This window comes from Pezoporus occidentalis, unplaced genomic scaffold (assembly GCF_034315485.1).
Source record: "Pezoporus occidentalis ecotype Australia unplaced genomic scaffold, CSIRO_AGI_Poc_V1 ctg21, whole genome shotgun sequence".
Lineage (NCBI taxonomy): Eukaryota > Metazoa > Chordata > Aves > Psittaciformes > Psittacidae > Pezoporus > Pezoporus occidentalis.
In genome coordinates, this window is record NW_026913964.1 from 6,237,461 (window position 1) to 6,259,836 (window position 22,376).

Here is a 22,376-nt window from a genome sequence, read left to right on the forward strand (position 1 = left end):
TTCCTAATATTGGCTTTGCCTATTTTCTGGTAGCATGGATGCAGATTAGTATCAGAAACAGAAGCTGTCACTAGAAAACTTAGGACAGACTCTTCAAAAGGGGAAACAAGGGCAAATGGGAGGATGCTGAATAAATAAATGTGAAATGGTTAAAAAAGGATGGAAAATTCGAAGGGGAGGATTTAAAGACAGATGAAAAAAGCCATGAAAAGCCTTATGTAATAGTAGTCTAGAGGGTGGAGAAATGCAAAAGCAAATACCAGGACAGAATGACTTTCTGAATACACTGATGTAACCAAACAGGATGAAAATTATTCATAAACTATCAGTACTATTAATGTGATAAATAGTAATAAGGTAAGAGCAGTAAGACATTTGGTCTTTTTTCTTCAGCTTTAGATTGGAAGTTTTATTCTGCTCTGAGCTGGCTTCAGGGAAAGATCATTAAACTCATGCTAACAATGTGTCCGCAGAATACAGAAATGTTAAAAAACGTTTTGTCTTTATACTAGAGTGTGACACAGCATTGTGCTGCTTCTCTTTACAAGGAAGTTTTACTTCTCTGTTCAACGCAATGACATTAATTCCTAAAGCTCAGAACAGGCCTTATTACAGTGCTTGTAAGAGCAGATGCTTGGTGAGTCTATATATGCCAGTGTGAACATCAGTTGGTGTTATGCACACTTCTGTTTTCTGGCTAGGCGTAATTCATTAGCAGACTCTACAGAATATTCCATAAAACTGGATTTGGTTTTAATGTTAAGGTTCTAATGACTACAGTATTATTTAAGAAAACAAAACCAACGAGCACCTCACAAATAGTAGTCTCTCCTCTTTAATACTGAAGTTACTGTTTACATATGACAAACAGAAAAAATACACAAGGGTTTTTTTGCAAGACACAAGTAGGAATAACAAATAATAAAAAAAAAACTATGTTCTTTCAGCATTTAAAATAGTGACACAGCATATTTTTTTGCGGTGGCAAAGCTTCTTCAATAGCATTTAATGAAATTAATACAGTAGGTACACTTTTGTGGCTTATTTCATCCTCATTCTAATACAAAGATGCTTAAAGGGGGCAATATATAAAGATGAGGTCAAAGCTTTTATTAAAGACAGCTGTATTGCTTTCCAACCTGTTATGTCATGGCATTAGGTAGAGGAATAAAGAAACAAATACAAGCCTAACCTGATTTATCTGTGTGTCCCCATATAAATTTGTTTAATGTAAAAACAAAGCAAAGCTTTGATGGAGGTTGATCAGGATTTTCAACATCTGTGCAGATAAATTTAATTTATTCAAAAAGAAAAAACAGCATTACTGCATCTTGTAAAAGCTGATTTAAATGATTTCATACAACAGAAAGCATATGCACTAGCTAAAACAAATTCAGTTTGCCCTTCAAACCCATTTACTCAAACAACCATTACTTTTGAATTTTCTACTCCAATAATGTTCAGCTATTTCTTCTTTTTTATTCTCTTCTGGATTTCACACATTCCACTAGCCTAAACCCCAAGCCCAGGGGCAGCAGCAACATCATACATGCAGCTCCTGTGTATCTTTACTGGCAGATCCTGAAAGCTGGTTAGGCAAAATAAGCTAAGCACAATACCTTAAATAGCTGAACAGGAATGAATTACAGCTGTAACAGGTTTATTTTTAAAATAAATCTTTTCACTATAGCATGTTAAAACCTAGGATAATAATCTCTATGCAACAATAATTCACTGCAGTGGAGCTATACGAGCTTATCTCTGCAGCAAGGAACAGAGTACTAGGAAGACTAAAGAAAGATATTTTTTCCTGAAAATTAAAGATTAGTCAAAATGATAAGGTCCTTTCTGAAACATAGCAAACTGTTAAAATGAGAACTAAAAGTTCAAAATAAAAATACTGCATATGCATCTGAAAACTATAGCTGAAAGAAAATGGAATAAGATTAATACCCTTTTAAGTCAAGGCAAGACTATAAAAAGCCTGCATGTGATTTTTGAAATCATACAGGCACATAGAGTATCACCTCAGCTGCAAAAAGATGATGCATATGTACTGTAATGTTTTAAAGACCCTTTCCTTATGGAAGAGGTTATCAACTTGTGCTTTAGGAAAACTGTTATCACACCTTTAATTCTACAACAAAATCCGTACCTTTGCTTCTCTGAAAATCAGAACATGGTGAGCAGACATGCAAAACTCTCGCCTTTAAAAAATATTCTGTCCTTTCCCAAATGCCAGTTAGTGAAGAAAAGAGTATTAAACAGTGTCAAGCTCTGTAAGCTGCTACTAAGGAATCTCTGAGAGCACAAACCTGAGGCCCAACACTGCCCCTCTAAGTGGTGATGAGCATGAAAATAGGGCGAGACTGAACTCACTCAAATCTAAGGAGGGCTAGCACCCACCAAAATGCTCTTCTGCTCTTGGAGGTTTCAACAAAAGAGAAAAACAATGCTTTTACAAGTATACCTAAGTACGGTGGAAACTTATGCTCTACCCAGCACAGTTTCTATAGGCAAACTTTGTGTGTCTATTTATCCTGCGGCACTGATCCAGTAAAAAGCACTGTTTCATCATCTTTTTTTTCACTCCTCTTGTTGAACACCAGGATGGTAATCTCCTTCAGAAGTAACCCACACAGAGAGCTCCTGCACATTGTTCTTGTGGACTTCAGTACGCCAGAAAATTGTATGTTACGGTACCTACAGGGGTCAAGACAGATTCCTTCCTTAAAGTCAGTTAAGGGAAAAATTCCTAGGTACAGATTCCCTGGGGGGTGGGCTGGAAAAGACAAACACAAGTTATTTTTCAGTCATTAAACTACTTATTGAAAACCCACAAGTGTAAGCCCAAATCTCACTCCCCAAAATCCACTAACTTATTTTTTAATTCTTAACTCGGTATTCCATTATTGATTTTAGCAATTAGATAGTGACAAAACACATATACCAATTATTCTCTCAAAGTCTGGCTCTTTACTGTAACAGCCAGAACTTACACAATCCTATCTTATCACTTTAACTTTATGAGATCTGCATTATGTTTTAAGCCCCAGAATAACAGTCTTTACCAATTTTCCGCATTGGTGTAGGTGTTTCAGTCAGTTCACTAGCACTGAATAAATTTGGGAGTTAAACCATAAAAAGCCACTTATTTTTAAAGGTGACTCCCTAATAGGCATAAGAACTGAAAGTTGTACCTTTCAGCCTCTGCATTTTTGTCTTTGTTTAGAATGCTAGAAGAAGCCATCCGGAAGGAAGAAATATTATGAGTATCTAGAAACTAGCTGTTTGACAGAGACAGAAATGCTGATAATGAGTGGGTTGTGTCTGTCTTTTTTGGCTGATCACAACAGAGGTCTGAAGCAAAACAGAAACTCTTGATATGTTTGTATAAAGAGGCAGTAGCATAAGGGCAGGCAGCAGGAGTTCAGCTGAAGTTCAGGGCAGATGCTGCCATTAGTTTACACTGCAGGAAAGTAAAATTGCTTCCGGATTTACCTCTTCCTCCCAACATCAGCGTTGAGCCATGCTGTGTCGCAGAGTCACAATGTCGGTAGGAAAGCAGTCTTTTAGCAGGATACCACGCTCACGATGGCAGTCCAGTTCTTCAATAAATCCATACCAGTAAATGACTAATCCAGGGCCAAATCTATCAAGCAAAAAGGAAAGTTAACTTATGTGCTTGTGTTACGAGAAATTTAATTTCCCAGCTCTAGTTATTCCAACACAGACAGTACTGGACCTCCATTCAATTTTCAAATTTTAACCAGTGTTGACCCATCATGTCATTAATGCCTGGTTCCTTAAATAAAAATGCTATTTAGAGGCTCAAACAATCCACATCAGACTTCTGTTTTTTTTTTCTTTGAATAATCTGCACATACCAGTAAAAAGACCTGTGCTTTAAATACTGAATAATATTCAGTAACTTTGATACATACAGAAGTCTTTCCCGCCCTGCACTCTGTTCTTCCAGATCTGGGCATGCAGGCATTAAAATAAAGGGGTTTATGCAACTTCCAGTTCATGCAAATTACACTACCATGAAGATAACAATGAATCCTTAAAATACAGCTGCTAAATGAGGTAATTATTAATGTAATGCACAATTCAGAAAGAAATAGAAAGTTTCTGCTGTAACATCTCTGAAATGCGTCTCAGGAATTCCTCAGATATTGCTAACTCTGACTGATCCCCACTAGGCAATCTCAGGAAGTAACCCCATGCACCATTTTACCCATCAGGAAGTTCAGACCTTCAGGCTGGGTTCATAAAGAAGTAATCACTATCAATCACTGCATACTGTGATATGTTTTGCACATCAGTTTCACGTTTTTCCTACTGAGAGCACTTAATTAAAGGGCAGCGCTACTTTTGGTGTAGTGTTGCAGGAATTTTACAGTGAAATCATAAATTATGAATGTTGGGTTAGTAAAAGGATGTCTAAAAACAGAACTGCTTTCTGTAGTCTAACATTACAGCAGTCTGTACAACATTAGGCCAAAAAGCTTTTTCTTTCCTTGATTTATTATATGCTGTAGTGAACTTGCCAAAAACAACAGTGCAGGATGAGCTGTTAGATACCGTCTGTACAAGAAAAAGTTCAATATAATGTCATGTAATGGTTTATATGCAGAGCTGTGCTCTGGACTCAACCAATATGGTAGCCAATTTTTGTTAATGTTTAATTATAATAAAAATGTGTTATAGGGCTTGCACAGTAACCTAAATGTCCACTTAGCAGACAATACAAGCACTCAAAAACGTGGGTAGTGCCAGACCAGCTTCATTAGGGTGGTTTCTTCCCAGCAATGGAGGGAAAACTCTATTTGATGTGCTCATGTAATGGAACAGGCATCAAAGGAAGAAGAAACCCTGCGGCTTCCTCCTGCAGTTTCAATTAGATACGGTAGCCTTTAGCCCAAAACTGCGTTGTAACATTTCTGTTTATGGCTACTACTCTTCAACCGAGAAGTGGCCGCAGTTCAGTGGCAAAGTAAATTACTCCTCAGCACAGCTGAGGCAACACAGGCAAATGTGGATTTTACAACTGAAAGATGATATTTGGAAGGAGAGAGAGGCTGAAACTCTGACAAATCCAGCTACACTACTTAATGTATTCAAACAAATTTAGCATTGAAAAAATCACAGATTAAGAAGTGGCTCCTATGGAAGGACAATGCTGCCTACACCCAATTCCTAAGTTTTCTCTGGCTGGCCGACAACTTCATGTGGGGACAAGATGTGCATGACCCCACTGCACTATGGAGGCCAGCTAGCCTAGCAGCAGTGAGAAGTGGCAAGTGAAGCCAAGGACTGATGCTCCTTGCCTCTGGTAGGAGGCTGCAATTTGCTGGTGCAGGATGGGCCTACTTTTGCTACTTCACAGGCTATGTATCTGCTCCCACATCAACCAAACATAATAAAAGGATAATCTAGTAGGGGATGTATATATGTGCTAACCAAAACTATTTTAAAAGCAAAGATAAAGCCCCTGGAAGATAGGAGCAGACCTTACATTTCTAGTGGGCTATTTTATGCAAGGGAGAAGCTATGAAATGTCCACAAATACTTACTCATTATAAGCGCATGTGCCAGGTAAAATCTTCATACTAATGCTCACCCAAGTTTTGAAGGGCTCATTTTGCTCTTTGTGGCAGTTTGAATCCCCTATCCACCACAAAAGAAATGTGGCAGTGCACTCATGTAATTTGAAAAGTTTTTTTTTTTGAAAAGGAAATTTTAAATAAAATTAGTATTTCGAGATGCCCCTAAAGTGTAATTTATGTCTTTCTAGAAAATCATCGCAGCTCAAGCATACTTTTTCAGGAATATTTCATGCTTTAAAAGTTACCTTCAGAAATCATCAGATTTGGTGGTAAAATTTATATACAGGAACATCTGCATACTGTTAATTGCAGGTGCAATTTCATCTTTAGCATGAAAACATCTATCAATCCTGCTTTTGGCTGTAATATAGGAAAACTATTTTCCCTGTACTGCCTAGCTTGCACTTTTTTCCACTATATTGTGCCATTCTTTCTATTATAGCTCTATATCATACCTCCCATATGTATGATCACATAAAAAACATACCATACTTTTGTTTAAAAACACTTAAGTGCAGTACTTAAGATCAAAATAACTTGTTGGCACATTAAGCATTTGCCACTGACTATCAGGAACTCCTGCTGCTAAGTGTTAATTTCTCTCTCATTAACACCCAGAGTTGGCAAATCACAAACAATACCACTGGTTAATTACTGCTGCCTTAATTTGAAAAGACACTTAACCTTTTTGTGCAAGGGGATGAGGTGTTGAAGTGTAACCTAGAAGTAAGAACTATCCTTTTTAATTTGACTCCTTCCAAAGCACAGATATGACACTATGAAGAACAAAACACAATGCTGTAAATCACAAAGTAAAGCTTCAAATTGATTTCTGCATCAATGGTAACATTTAACAAGTTAGGGACTAACCCTGGTTTACACGAGAATAAACTAAAACGACAGAATGCTTACATAGTATTGCCATGGAAAGGGGATCCACTAGCACTGAGGAGGAGAAAAAAAACCCCACGTCGAATGCACCAAATGGTTCTAAAACTATATAGATGTGATATGCAATATAGGCTAGGTTATGCCATTTCATATGAAAGACACACAGGAGAAAGTTTAATATGAAAATCGAGCTTAGATTGTAACAAACTATGGACTCATATGGATTTTGTTCTTGCTCAGAAAAGTTCTGTAAATCCCTACAAATGAGGTTAAATTGCATTTTCCCCTCCATCTTTAGCTCTTTCCCTGAAAAGCTTAGGTGTGAAGGAATGTGTCCAAAAGTTATATGAAACTGTAGTTTTACCTATTTCAGTGAAACTATTACTTTTAGAATTTTATTTTTATATGGTGTATCTTTTTAAAGCTGAAAAGAAATCCAAGTAACTAAGGTTTGGTTAATTCCATGCAGTAAAAATTGAATAAATAGGAAATATAGAGGCAAGCCCCCTTCAGAATATAAAGAACACAGCAAGTGAAAATTGTCCATGCAGGTTGCATAAGTTTACTTTACAACCCGAAGCCAAATTTTTTTTTTTCCTAAAAAAAATAATCTGTGTGTAAGTCAAGGGATCACTTAAGAAAAAAATATGGAAAAAAACCCTAAGTAAAACGTGAACCTGGGTTTCACTTGCCCTCCAATTGAACCAGTTTTGTGCTAGAAAAAAGACTTTTATTTATTTATCAAAGTGGTCTAGTAGGATCACACATACTCCACTTCAAGAGAAACTACTTTCTAGTAATGTCTTTTCTTTTGGAATATCTGTGTGGGGTCCATGCTAGCTTCTAAGGATTCACCTAGACATGTGGCTGTTGTGAGTGGATTTTTTCACCATCAAAAAGCCTTGCATGTGGTTTTATGAAAAATGCATTTTCAACACACTGCTCGATACTGAGCAGAAATGTAAAACATCTTGCAGCTGTTTTTAACTAAATGTTCTCTTTATTTATTCTCAGTCTATTTGTTATGGATGGGCTGTATGCATCTCAGCATAATGTAAATAATTTTAATTCAGAAAGACTCTCCTAATGAAATGCTGGCATATAAATTATTATTTCTAATATGCATGTACTTAAGCAAGTATTTTATCAAACAGATTCAGATAAGTATTCCTGTTATACGAATGCATAACAGCCTACCTGGTTGGTGATTTTACTTCTGAAGGTCACATCTGAATGTGACTTTGAAGGGACCTCATTCCGGTCCCTTGCTTTTTAATGTCAGATCATCAACAGGGGCAGCTGAAAAGCTGGCTTTGTTTCCTTGTTTTTCTTTTTAAATATCAAATCAGAGCATTACCACTTGCATGTTACTACTTACTTCATGGGAAAAGGGAATTACAAAAATTCACAAAGAAATTATTATATTCTAAGTCATTTATCACAGTTCCTTTGAATCACAGTTGTGAGGAAAGTGGTTTTAGTTGTAGTACTAATGAACCCTGAAGATATAATTAATCCCCCCTATAATATCTAATAAATTTATTGATTAAGGACTCACAACTTTATTTTAGTGTTCCTGTAGAAGTCTCATTTGTGTCGGTGGAGGGAATTTAGATATTTGCAGGGCTAGGCTAGTAGGTAACAACCGCAGACCGCATTTTCAAGTAAGGTCAGTTGGCATCAGCCAGCCAACTTCCTTACGTCTAGACCAGTTTACCACTGCAGATGACACAGCGTTATATATCTTGGCAAACATTTAATAGCTGCTGCTCAGACACTGACTTTGATTAGCAAGAAATTTTCCATATAAGCAGCTACCACAAGAGTAGCTCAGAAGAGTTTGTAACAAGGCATTTCTGCTACTGTTCATTTATATAGAATTTTAAAATCAAATAAAGGTATTTGTGCATGAAGAGAGTGCATTTTTAAAACTCTGAAGGCAATTTAAAGATAACTGTGGGGTTTTATTATCCTCACCACTTTTTAAATCCTCCATATGCTTTTGTGATTCAGTAACACACACTGATTTAAATAAAACATGCCTTCAAGGCATTACACAGGACCTTATTTCTTTGACTTCACCAAATCTGGTTGAAAGAAAAAGAAATCCAGGACTTAGTAACAAGTTTAACAAGTTCTGATCACATACTTTTAAAGATAATAGGAAACTTGTCCATGACACTAGCAAGCACTGAATCAAGCTTTGCATGAAAAAGTTTGCAGCATATGGTGTCTCAAGGATCCAGGCACACAGTTTATGCTGCTTAAGGTAAAGTTAAGCAAGTTAAAACCTAATCTGCTTTAAGCTTTGATGTTATGACAGTAATTAGGGGAAGTCTTATTTTTACTGAAGACATGAAAAAATATTAAAGTCTATTAATATTCTATGAGACTCCCATTTCCAAGGAGGTTTTGACTCAAAAGTGAGAATTTCTTTTGGGCTGACAAAGGCAGGCACTTCCATGAATGCCAGATATTGAAGTTACATGCATTTGGTATGGAATGTGGAGTTGTTAGGTGAAGCAAAGGTAGATGGAAACTAGTATCAGGTTTGTGTCTCTAGTCACACCTCTCTTGGATACGATTAAATCTTAATGACCTTTTTTTCTTAATACTAGCTGTCATCTTATCTGTGCAATTGTTAAGACATCAGTCAAATAGAAGCATTTCATTAGGCTTATTATATGATTTAATTGATTTTGGCATTTAGAGAAATAAAAAGTCAAGCAATATTTATGTGGATATAAGAGACTAAAATATTTTAGAATTTTGCATAGCAGAATTTTAAAATGCATATTAATAGAATGCACAAAAACTGTGCATCACTGTCATTAAAATACTATAAATACAATATAACTTTTAGCAGCATAATACATTTTTAATAAACAAACTGTCGAAACACATTCTTCACTTACACTTATTCATTCAGATCTGAGTACTGTTCTCCAGGCAAATAAAGGATTTTCATAATCCTCAATGACAAGTTATTATTTTTTTTTTTAAATATAGTTCTCATGAAAATTAACTTTTAAAAGCTATGATTAAATAACATTAAGGTTACGCTGATTTACAAGGATCAAGGCTTTCTAAGTGAAGACTGATGACTTTCTAAGTGAAGAAGTGAGTGAAAAAGAAAATACGTACTTGCTCAAGGCATCTTATCATTAAGACAAGGGAGCCTTGAGTGAATTTCTCAGTTTTATTGGTTCATGTCCTAACTTTTACTGAAACATATTGTTTACTATTAATAGTATTCCAGATGCTCAACTCTCAAAGTGGCTGTGTGTACTTAAGTTAAAATTTTCTCTTTTTTATATTTAGCAACTTCAAAATCAGGTAGGTGCTTTGCACATCAGACACTGAGGTTTTGTGTTGTAAAGACGGACCCTTATGTGCTGTGCAGGTGCCCCCTATGCCTGGACTGGGCCGATGCACTTAAAATTAACATGGTACTCTTACCATTTTAGAAGAGAAATTGCTAATCCTTATGCTGCTGGACTGTTTCATGGGAACTTTGGCCAAAGTTTTCTCTGGCTTTAACAGAGATGACTTGGACATACATTTTGGAAAACAATGCATTTTAGCTGCCTGGGAAGTTAGTTCCAGTATCTGTCTAAAAAAAAAGAGATAATAGAGATAATAGACAGTGTTCCAGGTACCTTATGTGGTAATTTGGAGATAGATCCAAGTTTCCCTGAGGTATAAGATTCTTGCATCACTTAACCATCTCAATTCAGGGCAAAGTGACTTCAGGCACTTTGATGATGGGCATAACTAAGCAAAAGAAGCTCAACTAAAAAAATCTCAACCTGAAAGGTATAATAAGCACAATATAAGAAAGCTTCCTACGTCTTTTTCTGAAGTTTCATACATTCTTTGTTGATGGAGAGAGTCTAATACTCTGTATTAGTTGTTGCATTTACATGTTTGCCCTTTATAATTCAGGGTTAGCACGATTTAATGCACCTCCACAAATGCATTAAAGTGCTCTTGTTCAAAGCAGCAATACCCTTCTATTGTGCAACATGCAATTTGATGACTAGTTTACTAAAGCTATGCTACTTCTATTTAAGTTGTGCTTTGCATTTACCAGTTAAGACACTGAATGCAGATGCACTAAGAATGTTGTCATCCAAAAAAGCTGGGAGAAAATGTGACTGCATTACAGAATTATTAATAGATTCATAGAATAGGTTGGGTTGGTAGCGACCTTAAGGATCATCCAGTTTCAACACCCTGCTACAGCCAGGGACACCTTCCACTTAGACCAGGTTGCCCAGATCCCTGTCCAACCTGGCCTTCAACGTGCCAGGGATAGGGCAGCCACAGCTTCTCTGGGCAACGTGTTCCAGTGCCTCACCACCCCCACAGAGAAGAATTTCTTCCTACTGTGTAATCTAAATTTACTCTCTTCAGTTTAAAGCCATTGGCCCTTGTCCTATCATTCCATGCCCTTGTAAAAAGTCCCACTCCAGCTTTCCTGTAGGTCCTCTTTAGGTAGTGAAGGCTGCTATTTCTATATACCATATATTTTCACTGGAAGCAATGCTTTCAGATTAAACCCAGACAAAGAATAGCTTCCTGAGGTACTTGCTTGTTACTCAGTTTCCCTGAGAAAGCCTGATGCCATTAGTTCACTCTCCAGAAACTGTCAATGCAAGGGTGCTATTGTTTGATTCTGCACATGTGAAGCTGTGGATCAGTGCTGAGAGGAGTTACTGAGGTTATTTCAAACATTTTGTTAAACTCACAGCAGTCCTCCCAAAGGAATGCTTGGCTGCAAACTCCCTCTTATCCCGGGTGACAGAAAACATGAGAAAAGCTTTTGAGTACAGTTAGATTGAAGTCCAGGCAGCATTAAGGGCTGGTCAACGTATGTTGCCATTAGGTGATTAATAGTTGTTTATTTTCAGGGCTGGAAGTAACAGGCCATCCTAAGGCCAGTGCAAGATGATATCTGAATAATCTGTGAGTGCCTCAGCTTGCAGCAATCCGTTCTTTCTCTGCAGCTGTTTTTCTGGTGACAGCACTTGCCAGAGTGATAGGATATGCCAAGAGTGCATTTAAGAGAGGAGGCACTGCTCTCACAGCAACTAACTTCTGTTTAATAATTATTGTAAAATAGAACCAAACTGAGAAAAGTTGTCCAGCAATTTCTGATAGCAAAACTCCTTATAAATAAACACACTATATACCCGTGTATTTAGCATTTGCTGAGAATAAATCCTGAAGCCAGCATTAAAGGTATCTCAAGAAATTTTGAATGAATTATTAGACAATTCTGTATCTCCGAATCCTTACACACAAATATACAATAAAATAATGTAACAGATGAATTAACAAATTAACAATGAGGGCAGCTCATTTGTGCTTCCAGCCTTCCAGATCAGAGAATTAGTCCAAGACTGGATAGTAAATCACACTGAGCATCTTCACACAATGTTGCTTAGCAGTTAACTGCCAAACACACTATTATGCATAATTGACAGGCAGAAATATTTTGTGATGCTGTACTTAAATTTACTCTCTCTCAAAGTGCAACTCACCTATCTGTATTAAGCAGAGAACAGATGAAAAAGAAAGTACTACGTCTGCTGCCCATTACTGTAGCACCTCATGCCCACCCAGAAGGAAAGAAACACCTCATCTGAACTGGAGTATCACTGCCGCCTTTGGAATCTGATGGCAAACTCTAACTGTATCTGGAATTCACCTACTTGTAATGCCTGGGGCTTATCAGCTTGTCTTCCAGTTGATACATATATCTAGTGCCTGCAGAATTGGAGTTGGCCCTGCCCCACTTCATTTTTGAAAATAATTTGCTTTTCAGTTGTATTTGGAAAAGGAGTGCATCCCAAGATATGTAAGTCTGATGCATTGCCTGCAAAATACCGAGTGTTTCAGAAGACTATAAAAACATTTCATGTGGTGAAAGGTGGAGCCTGTTCCAGAGACTTTAGGAGGGCACCAAAGCAATTTGCAGAATTGTTATGCTAATTATCAGATGAAATAAGTGCATAAGTGGCGATGTACAAAGACATCTACTTCCCCTTTTTTGCCTTCTGTCTTCTTCACTGTTTACATACACACACAGAGGTCTACTACATGCACCTTCTGAAAAATTCACAGTGCTATTTAGATTTATTTACAAGTTATTTGTTCTTTCTTAGTATATACCAACACTATTTAATTTCAACTTTAGTATCAGGCACCCAAATTCTCTGCAGGTATAAGGCATCTCTTTCTACCTGATATTTCCAACCTGCTGCCTCATCCTGGAGTAAGATGCATTAACATTTGTCCCTCTTTTGAATGATGGTGATTGTACATGTCAACACATAACTGAATTATAACACCAAAGCAAGGGAAACCAATTCGTTTCCTGCCTCTACCAAAAGAGATTTAAACCTGCCTTTACCATGCAGGAGACTGGCCTAAATGCTAAGCAACAACAGAAGAACTGTAGGATGCAAATTTCAAACCAGTCAATTTTGCATAATAAAAGAACCACTTAATCAAAGGCTATATACTATGGTCTAGTAGAAGAGGCACTCATGCAGGAGGAAGCAAGTCCCGACTATAATCTCAGCTCTGAGGAAACATTTAACACTTAAATTGAAACCTCCTTCCTTGCTTCATGGTCATGCTTCGTCTAACAAGCACACCACCTTTCTTGGTCCTTAAATATTTCATGCAAAGGTGTTCAATACAGAAGGCTGAAAGCATAAACTTGTTCTCCACAACAACTTGAAGTGGGCACCATACTAATCCCAGTGCAGCAACAATGCAAGCTTGAGTTTTCACAGGCAGACTGAACCCAAGTCTACAAGATATACAGATTTTCACTGCCATGTAAGCGAGCCTAGAAGAAGGGAGAGGAAGAATCAAACCAAGAATGCTGTTATTCTTGAAGGTTTAAAAGCAACAACATATTAGTTGAGATAGCCAGTGACATCTTACAACCCATGCCTAATGAGAACTGAGCCAGAGGTCTGCAACACAATAAAGTCACATTAGTATGAATAATTTCCCTGATATAAGAATATGTTGAAAATTGCAGAAAACAAGTTGGACTCTGTATTCCTGTGATTTTGGTTTGGGTTTGTTTTTTTTTTTTCTTTGCCATGCAATTGTTACATTGGTATGTCAAGTCATTTACTCTGTATATGCCATTTGTATGTTAGCTGTTCCCAAAGATGGTATGAAGGTTATAATGCAAATAGCCACAAGGCCTCTATGTTAAATAGAGTGAAATCCTTTTAGACAAATTTAAAACAAACTGAGAGCGACTACGGACTTCTTTTTTCCTAAAGGTCAGTATAATATATGCACGTGGACTACTGGAAGTCACTGTGAAAACTGCTGTATTGAAAAAGGGAGTCTAATGTCAATCAGTGGGAAGGATACGAATAGAATCCATGCAAAATATTGCAGTATTAACATTATGTGTGATACAAACATTTTTCTCAGTTATGGCTGGTTTGGTGTCTGGTAACTCCATTTATAAATGGAGGTTTTTACATCAATAAATATTACTATTGAGTATTTTTAACATTTTAATAAAAGAAGAAAAAATATATTAAGCATTGAAAACTTCTAGTACTGAATAGTCTATTCACCTTAACTGCTTCTCTTAACCTTTTTGGTTTATATGCAGTGTATTTTATAAAGGAACATTGTTGGTTGGCAGTCTTCTAAGGGCATCAAAGATAACACCATTGGGTTGCTAGTCCTGTTCAATTCCTGCTCCATTTAAGACAAAAGCAAAACTAATAGAAAAGCAACAAAAAGAAGAAAAATAAAGAAATACAAGTTTTCCCTAAAAAATAAATTCAACTCAATTAAGTGGCTTGGAATGTCATGAACAGCTGAACATCAAGCAATTTTATCAACTTTTTTGATACTAGGGTAACTTCCACCTGAGCTCAGATACCTCGCTGTTTTTTGGATCTTACATTGCCTAGAAGCTCAGAATAAATACATTAAGTCACAAAATTAGGATCTACCATGAACAGCTAGCTGTCTTTAACTCTCCCTTGTCAGCCAAAAATTGCAAAGAGTTTTTTGTTTCTTATTTAAAGTGCTTATTTTCTGGTGTTCTTTCTGTATTTGTTGCAATTCCAAAGCATGTCATACGTTCAAAAAGTAATGAAGGACAGAGGTTACAAACAGTTCCTGAATTCCATGGTTGCTGTACTCTCTCTTACAAAAACCTCTCAAGAAAGCTGTCTCTCACCGAAACCCACTTATCATGAATAGTCATAATGCAGCTAAAGGAGAGGTGCTGAAATAAGGCTTCCATCTGCTCCAGCCTGAGCACAGATCACTGAATATGTTGAAGACAGGAATGACACCTTCAACTTGAACTAAGTAATGGAAGCCCAATACAGTGACAGCACAAGGGGTAATGGGTTAAAACTTAAACAGGGGATCCTGCCCGTCTACTCTGCTCTCGTGAGACCTCGCTTGGAGTATTGTGTGCAGTTCTGGTGTCCTCAGCATAAGAAGGACATGGAACTGTTGGAACAAGTCCAGAGGAGGGCCATGAGGATGATCAGGGGACTGGAGCACCTCCCGTATGAAGACAGGCTGAGAAAGTTGGGGCTGTTCAGCCTGGAGAAGAGAAGGCTGCATGGAGACCTCATAGCAGCCTTCCAGTATATGAAGGGGGGCTATAGGGATGCTGGGGAGGGACTCTTCATTAGGGACTGTAGTGATAGGACAAGGGGTAACGGGTTAAAACATAAACAGGGGAAGTTTAGATTGGATATAAGGAAGAAATTCTTTGCTGCAAGGGTGCTGAGGCACTGGAATGGGTTGCCCAGGGAGGTTGTGAATGCTCCATCCCTGGCAGTGTTCAAGACCAGGTTGGACAGAGCCTTGGGTGTCATGGTTTAGTGTGAGGTGTCCCTGCCCATTGCAGGGGGGGTGGAATTAGATGATCTTAAGGTCCTTTCCAACCCTAACTATTCTATGATTCTATAGACATTGAAAAAGATACTTAAGGTATCTTTCCTGTCAGTCCCCTCAGTCTGTAGCAAAAGAGGGTGGGGTTTCCTATGTGATCAAGCTAGACCACTGTGTGGAAGAAAAAATTCAAAACCCCAAACACACATACACACACAAAAAAAAAAAAAAGAGAGGAAAGCAGAGTCAGTAAATGAGAAAAAAGAACAACTGCACCTCATTAAATTTAACAGAGAACATTTTGGCAATTAGAATTATTTCCTTATCCTTCTAGGATCTCTCCATACCAGTCCCTGACTTTTGTCAAAGATTTGAAAATCACTCGCTGTCTCTTTGAGGTACCATATCTTTTACAAATTAGTATTCCTACACTTGAGGTAACTTCTACACATGGTTTTAAGTAACTGAACTGACTTAAGAGGTAGGATTGTGCACAACAGAATAGTACAGCTTAGTTAGCTATTGCATATTACTAGACACCAAAACTAATAAACTCAGCAAGTCTGGCACATCTTCCTGAAGAATGAGATGAATAAGCAGTAGGATTAGGAGCTTTTAAACACCAAGTCTTTCCTTTATGGAATTCCCCCAACGATGAAGTTATCATCATGATCAGGCTACTGAGATGCAAACAGGCTAATCATCATTTGAAACAGAGTGGTTTCAAAAACTAGCTACTCAGTCAAAAAAACCCAGCTGCCCCACACTCCTTCCCTGCTCAGAAGTATCTTACAGCAAGATGTATAAATGGACACTGGCATATACATTTTTTTCCTCAAGGCTCCCTGGGCCTAAAGATGTCATACAGGTATTGTATTTTTGCTGAGGGTAAATAGGACTTCCACTTAGAGACTGAATACCTTCCCTCTCCACAACTGCTAAATCCACATTAACATTTTAAAAAGCCATACCAATAGATTAAGCATTATTTTTAGTGAAGTTCAAAGAGAAGAAAGAGTACAGCTTTGCCTGCTCTACCTGATTTCACTATGGCAACAGCACAAAAATGGTAAATTCAGGAGATTAAGAGAGCTATTATATTCCAGCTGAAGCAGCAAAAATAAGAATAAAAAAATAACTTATAACTTCTTGATTACATACAGGCACTTCTGAACCATTATTTAATTAAAAGAAAAAAACCCAAACGAGTCAGACCACATAAAAAATTAAAGCAATGGTATAGAACAGTATACAACAGCTTCTATTTGCTTAAGCAATATTTCCACTTTAATGTACTTATTTGCTCTCATTTGCTTAACATTGCCAATATTTAGTACTGTGCAAATTTATGGAAATCTGACTTTAAAGAGCTTTGTGGTACTGAGTGATTTTTTAATTCTTTTATATACTTATACTGAAGTGACTTGATGAGATTCTGGAATAGATGAAATGTAACTGAGAAGCATGTAACGATGTCTTGTGACATGCTGAGAGGATAGTAACATTCCTGTGGGTAAAATAATCTGACTGCTTTTACATTGGTTTACTTCGCAAAAAAGTCTCTTCCATGACTATAAAAGTGACAGATAAAACCCAATAGATTTATAAACTTGTTCCATGGATATGTAAGGACAATTGTGCATTTGCACACTACCTTGCTTATATACTGCAAGAAGTGGGAGATTGTCTAATATTTATGTTAAAGGAACTCAAACTGTGTTTCGCTTTTTGGAAAACAAAACAAACCCAAACCAGATACTATATTTGGATTGCTACTGTGTAAACACATAATAAACAAACTTAATAGAAGAGCAGATGTAGTAACAGAAAAGGAAAACTTTTAACTTGTTGATATCACCGTCTGGCAGCCATGACCAATCTTACAGCATCTGTTGTCTTAAATAGTAAAGATCCAGAAACTAGAGCAAACATTTTTTTTCTATGTCCATGTTAAAGTTATCTACTGTTTTTACCACAGAGAACTGTTCTGACTTTTGTACATGATCTGCAATTTAACTGTAGCAAGACCCAAATATTGCTACAGTTCTTTTCAAACCTACACATAGATATATAGCCTGTAATAAAGAAATTATATTTCTATTTACTTTCCCAGAGGAAGGAAAAATCAATCTGAATAACAGCTGATCGGTAAAGGGGTGTGAAGTGATGCAGCTAAGGAAAGCGCAAAATGATCCTATGAAGCCCTGGGAGACAGATTTTCAGTAAAAGTCTAGAAATACTGTATTGCCTTAAAGACTTGCTTAGCTCTCATCTGCAAACTGTAGATAGGTCATTCAAGACAGACATGTAAAGCCAGATATGGAGCAAGGCTACCGCACTGTCCAGAAAAACTTGAGAGCTGCTCACAGGAAAGACTGGGTAAGTTTGGCCTTTACAGCCTAGGAGAACAAAGGCGGTGAAGGGGTGTAACTCCTCCACAAACACATCAGGGAGACCAGTGCTCTGGGTCTAGCAAAAACATTCAGTGAGGGCAGTGGGACCAAAATACTAAACGATTTTAAAATCCCACCTAGTGAGTTTAATGTGTTTATCATTGTGTTTATGATGGGTACTAGGCACAGTGACAAAATTTTCCATTTTAACTTTTCTATTCTATTTTTCTATTTTAGAAATGTAGAATAGAAATGTATTTTCTGTTTCTAGAAAATACATTTCTAAATGCAGTGCATGAAACTAATAACACAATATACACTCTCAAGCAATTTCAAATTATATCACCACTTCTAACAAAATTAAATACAGACCCAAATGTTTTTTCCTTATCTGAGGAACAAAGACAAATGCCTATATAAGATGTTATATATTTATAAAATGAGATACCAGAAAGTTATTCAGAATGCAGGAAGATAAAGAGTTTTAAAACAGGTAAGATGAAAAGCAATCTCCTTTTCAAATGAGCAGTATGAATTTGAACCATTGTTTATCTACCCACAGACACAGCTCAACAATTTAGTTTTCATAAATAATAACAGACTGTCTGATTTTTATCAAAGGTAACATCTTCAAGCTGCAAAGGTTCTCTTGTCATGGAAAACAAATACATGAAGACAAGGAAACTTTTCTAATTGAAGAAGTATATACAACTTTTCTAATTTGTCTTGTTTTTATAACACATACGCACAACCTCAAGCTCCTTCTGGTTTAGTGTTACCCCGGTTACTCTTGCATAATCCTCAAGCCTAGAGCAAATTCAACAATCAAAGATACACTGAAAGAAACATAACCTCCAAACCTCAGAAACCTGAGTAATAGCTCCATCACTAGTTCCCTGTTCTAGTTTTCAACGAAAAAAGATTACCTGAAAGCAATACCCATGCCAGTCACACACTCCATTGTTGTTTTGTTGTCTCCCCAGCCCCATAACCCTTCCCCTTAAAATTAATTTCTAGATTCCTTCTAAGGTTCTAACTGCAGTGTACATAGCTCATAAAAGGTTCCAGGTATCAGCTGACCACCTTCTCACCCCTGACTGACTTGCAGAAGTGGACTCAAAGTGGATACCGCACTTCATAAAGCACAAAGCAATTCTAATAGTAAATGAACACATAAAATTCTCAGTGGAGAATTTTTACCTGTAAAATAACTTCCTGGCAGAGATAAGTGTGACTGGTGCCTACTCATGGAGTATAATGCAATGCCTGCCACCTCCAACAGACTTGATCACAGCAGAAACGGCTGAACAGTTTTGGGTTTTGTTTTCTTTTGCTTACAAATAGAGCTTAACTTTACAGTAAAACTGAACAAAGCAATAGCAACTGAATCAAATGTGACAGCAAACCCCCATTTTATGCACACACTTTATTGCAGTTCTTAACTCTGTTTGTACAGCTAGTGAGTTTATGCTCCAGAATGGCTACAACTGAATTACACACACAGAGTGGTAATTCACCAACTGAATTAAAAAAAAAAAGAGGATGACTATTTTGGGGGGGGTGGGGTGGGGGGTCGGTGGGGTAGTGTACACTCAACTACTCCGTCTTTCCTGTCCAGTCACTTACAGAACAAAAATATTTACTGTATGGGTGAGCCATAAAGTGTCAGAAGTTTGAAGGAAGAACCACCTCTATTTCCACATATTGCTTCTAACAAGAATCCTTTTCATATAACTCATGATTTTAGGATGCTTAAAAAATGAGAGGCAGGAGAGATGAAAAAAAGTTTACTAAATCCACTGTCACCATGGATTTAGTCTTTGTGAAGACAAAATGTAGAAAGCTATGTGAAACAGAAGTGTGGGGTGAAACACCTGGACAATAAAAAAATCCCAAAAGCTTTATGTTAGAAAAGCAGACAGTTAACCTCTTAATTCAGCATTAACTGGCACCTGCCAAGAAACTTGTAATGAAAGCTGATGATACTAAATGCTGACATTTAAATGGTCTCCCAATTTCAGAAATATAAATTGTCAAAGATAAGCTATATGACACACAAGCAACCACCTTTTTCAACCTTGTATACTGGACTAAGTGAAATATTATCTGTTCTCAGCATTTTTTCCATAAAACAGAAAAAAAATGTAACGATTTTAGTGTACTACCAGATAGGTGAATTTAAATGTGAAGCTCTTAATTTTTACAATAAATATTACAGTTATTTTACATTGAAACACCTTTTAAAATAATTTACTTATTTAATTTATTAAATATAATTTTATTTAATTTAATATAAATTCCAATGTTTCCAGATGAATCTGAAAAAGTCACTAATTATCATGTTGGACTTACAGTTTTACGTATTTTGGTCATTCTAGATGCATGAGATTCTAATAAATAATTTTAAGAGATTACCAGAAAAGTAATCTTGACAGTTCAGCTTTTTCAATGACTAAACCCATACTCCATGAAGAGTAAAATTAAATGCCAATTTTAAAAATAGTAATTGGAAGTTAAACATTCTAGCATGAGGTGTCCCTGCAACCATGGGATTGAAACTAACTGATCTTAAAGTCCTTTCCAACCCTAGCCATTCTATGATTCTATGTTTAATCTTGCCCATAGACTAATTATTACAATGTTACCTTTAGACTAAGTGAAGGGTAAATATTTGGCTCTCAAGAACAGTCTTATGGGAAATGTGTTTTATGTTTACTGTTATTCGATGATGAAATGTCAACTGACTAAAATATTTCAATAATAAATTATTCCATTCAATAAAAGCATCAATAGTTTGCCTAGTTTTAAAATACAATTTCACTATAACGCATTGAAAGAAATAGCACTAATGTAAAAGCTCTGCCATGTGCATGAGTCCATATTAAACCACAGCCCCTAACCAGCGGCTTTAGTGTATTGTTAAAGGTCTGACAGACCCACAGCCACAAAGAAATTCAGAGATCAGGCTAAAAATCTTTACTCACCACTTTGTGCCTGGATATAATTCACTGACTGTATGAAGGATAGGCCAGTAATTCTGAATTCCCTGTCTTTGTAGGTTTAACGTAAAACTATTACAATAGTCAGTATCTTAAAATAATAGTGCCTAATGTTAAGGATGTTGTGCATAAACACACATATATTACACAGACCTGTTTATATATGTGGTCTTTTTTTTCAAAATGTGGGGGCAAAATGATTTTGATTACCTCATTAAAACACAAACAAAGAAATATTGACCATTCAATCAGGAGTTGCATCCATTGGACTGTATGATAGGGACTTTCCAAATGCAATTGAAGAAAATGTATCTCATAAATAATGCTCTGCCCATTAAGTCACAGACAGTCATCTCATAGTTCACAGGATGCAATATGAAAAAGCAAGGTGGTCAGCATGATGATGTGGAAATTTTTGCAATAGTTCAAAATGAATTAAAACCAGTAATGAACAAAAAAATTACTCTCTTCTTGAGATATAACCTTGTTTACTACTTCTATTTTTTTTCCTTATTTTGAAGCATTCTATCTTATTCATGATTCCCTTACATGAATGGAAGGTAAACAGAGGCACTGAAATCTCACATGACAGTAAAGCATCTCACAGCCGTGTATTTTAATTTCTGGCATACATTATGATCCGCACTTAATGGATCCTCTGTTCTTATGCCATTTTGATTATATCAGCATGTATTTTAGTCATTGATCACCAACTCTATTTGTCATTTATATCATAATTTGACATCAATAGAAGAAACAGGATGAGATGTAAACAAAATGATACAGAATTTCAAAATAATAGTTGAACATGAATTATGTTTGCAGTGCATGACTTGTCAGTACCAGATTTAAGAGTAATGAATGCTTCCTTGTATTGCAGTCCCAGAAATTCAATAAAAGCAAGAAAAAAGCTGCTTTCAGAGTTAAAAATAAAATAAAAATAAAATGCCATCGACAGTTTATAATCACTTCTAAGTCTTTCTTATTAAGAAGTCAGGGATGGACATGAGATGCCTCATGTTACTGTTATCCGTGGCTCTTTAGTAACAGTTCTTCTAATAAAACCCTGCTGTAACTAGCATGCTTTCAGAATTCAGCTTGGTCCCAGCAATTTACTTTTCCAGTTGCTATTTCCACCTGTACAGACACCAGAGAAGCAGTGAAGAATGCACCATATCACTATTTGGCTGTGTAAAATCTGGACACTCAACCTTTAACACTCAGTTTGAGGTCAGACTAACAATTAGGAGTTTTAATGCAGAAGTTACCACTTTTAGCAACACTAAAATTCAGTAATTTTTGATCAAAATTAAACATTTAAAATTTTAGTTTGTGGAAATGTAATTCAGCTTTAAATGGCATTTCCTCCCCTCTTTTAATATGCTGGAATATGATTAGATTTCCTCAACTCTAATGATGTACTATGAAAAAAGAGTAGGGGGAGATATGATCCTTCAGAGCCACAACAGCCATCCACATTAAATACTGTGCACTGCAGGACTGCAGTTGTTGCTTTATCAAAAACTACAGAAAAGCAAACATTTCAAGTTTATTCAAATAATTTACATAGTCTC

The 22,376-nt window shown here is 36.6% G+C and overlaps 1 protein-coding gene across 5 annotated transcripts in view; it reads right to left on the reverse strand.

The window, feature by feature from the left end:
- Positions 1-817: 817 nt before the first annotated feature.
- CDIN1 (CDAN1 interacting nuclease 1) overlaps positions 818-22,376 on the reverse strand; it is a 129,401-nt gene continuing 107,842 nt past the window's right edge. For 3 of the 5 annotated variants that reach the window (XM_062619338.1, XM_062619335.1, XM_062619339.1), the window contains one exon: positions 818-3,652. In XM_062619338.1, coding sequence (XP_062475322.1) covers positions 3,517-3,652 — 136 coding nt within the window. In that variant the 3' untranslated portion in view covers positions 818-3,516. The remainder of the gene's footprint in view (positions 3,653-22,376) is intronic. The other 2 variants (XM_062619337.1, XM_062619336.1) reach the window with 2 other exon arrangements.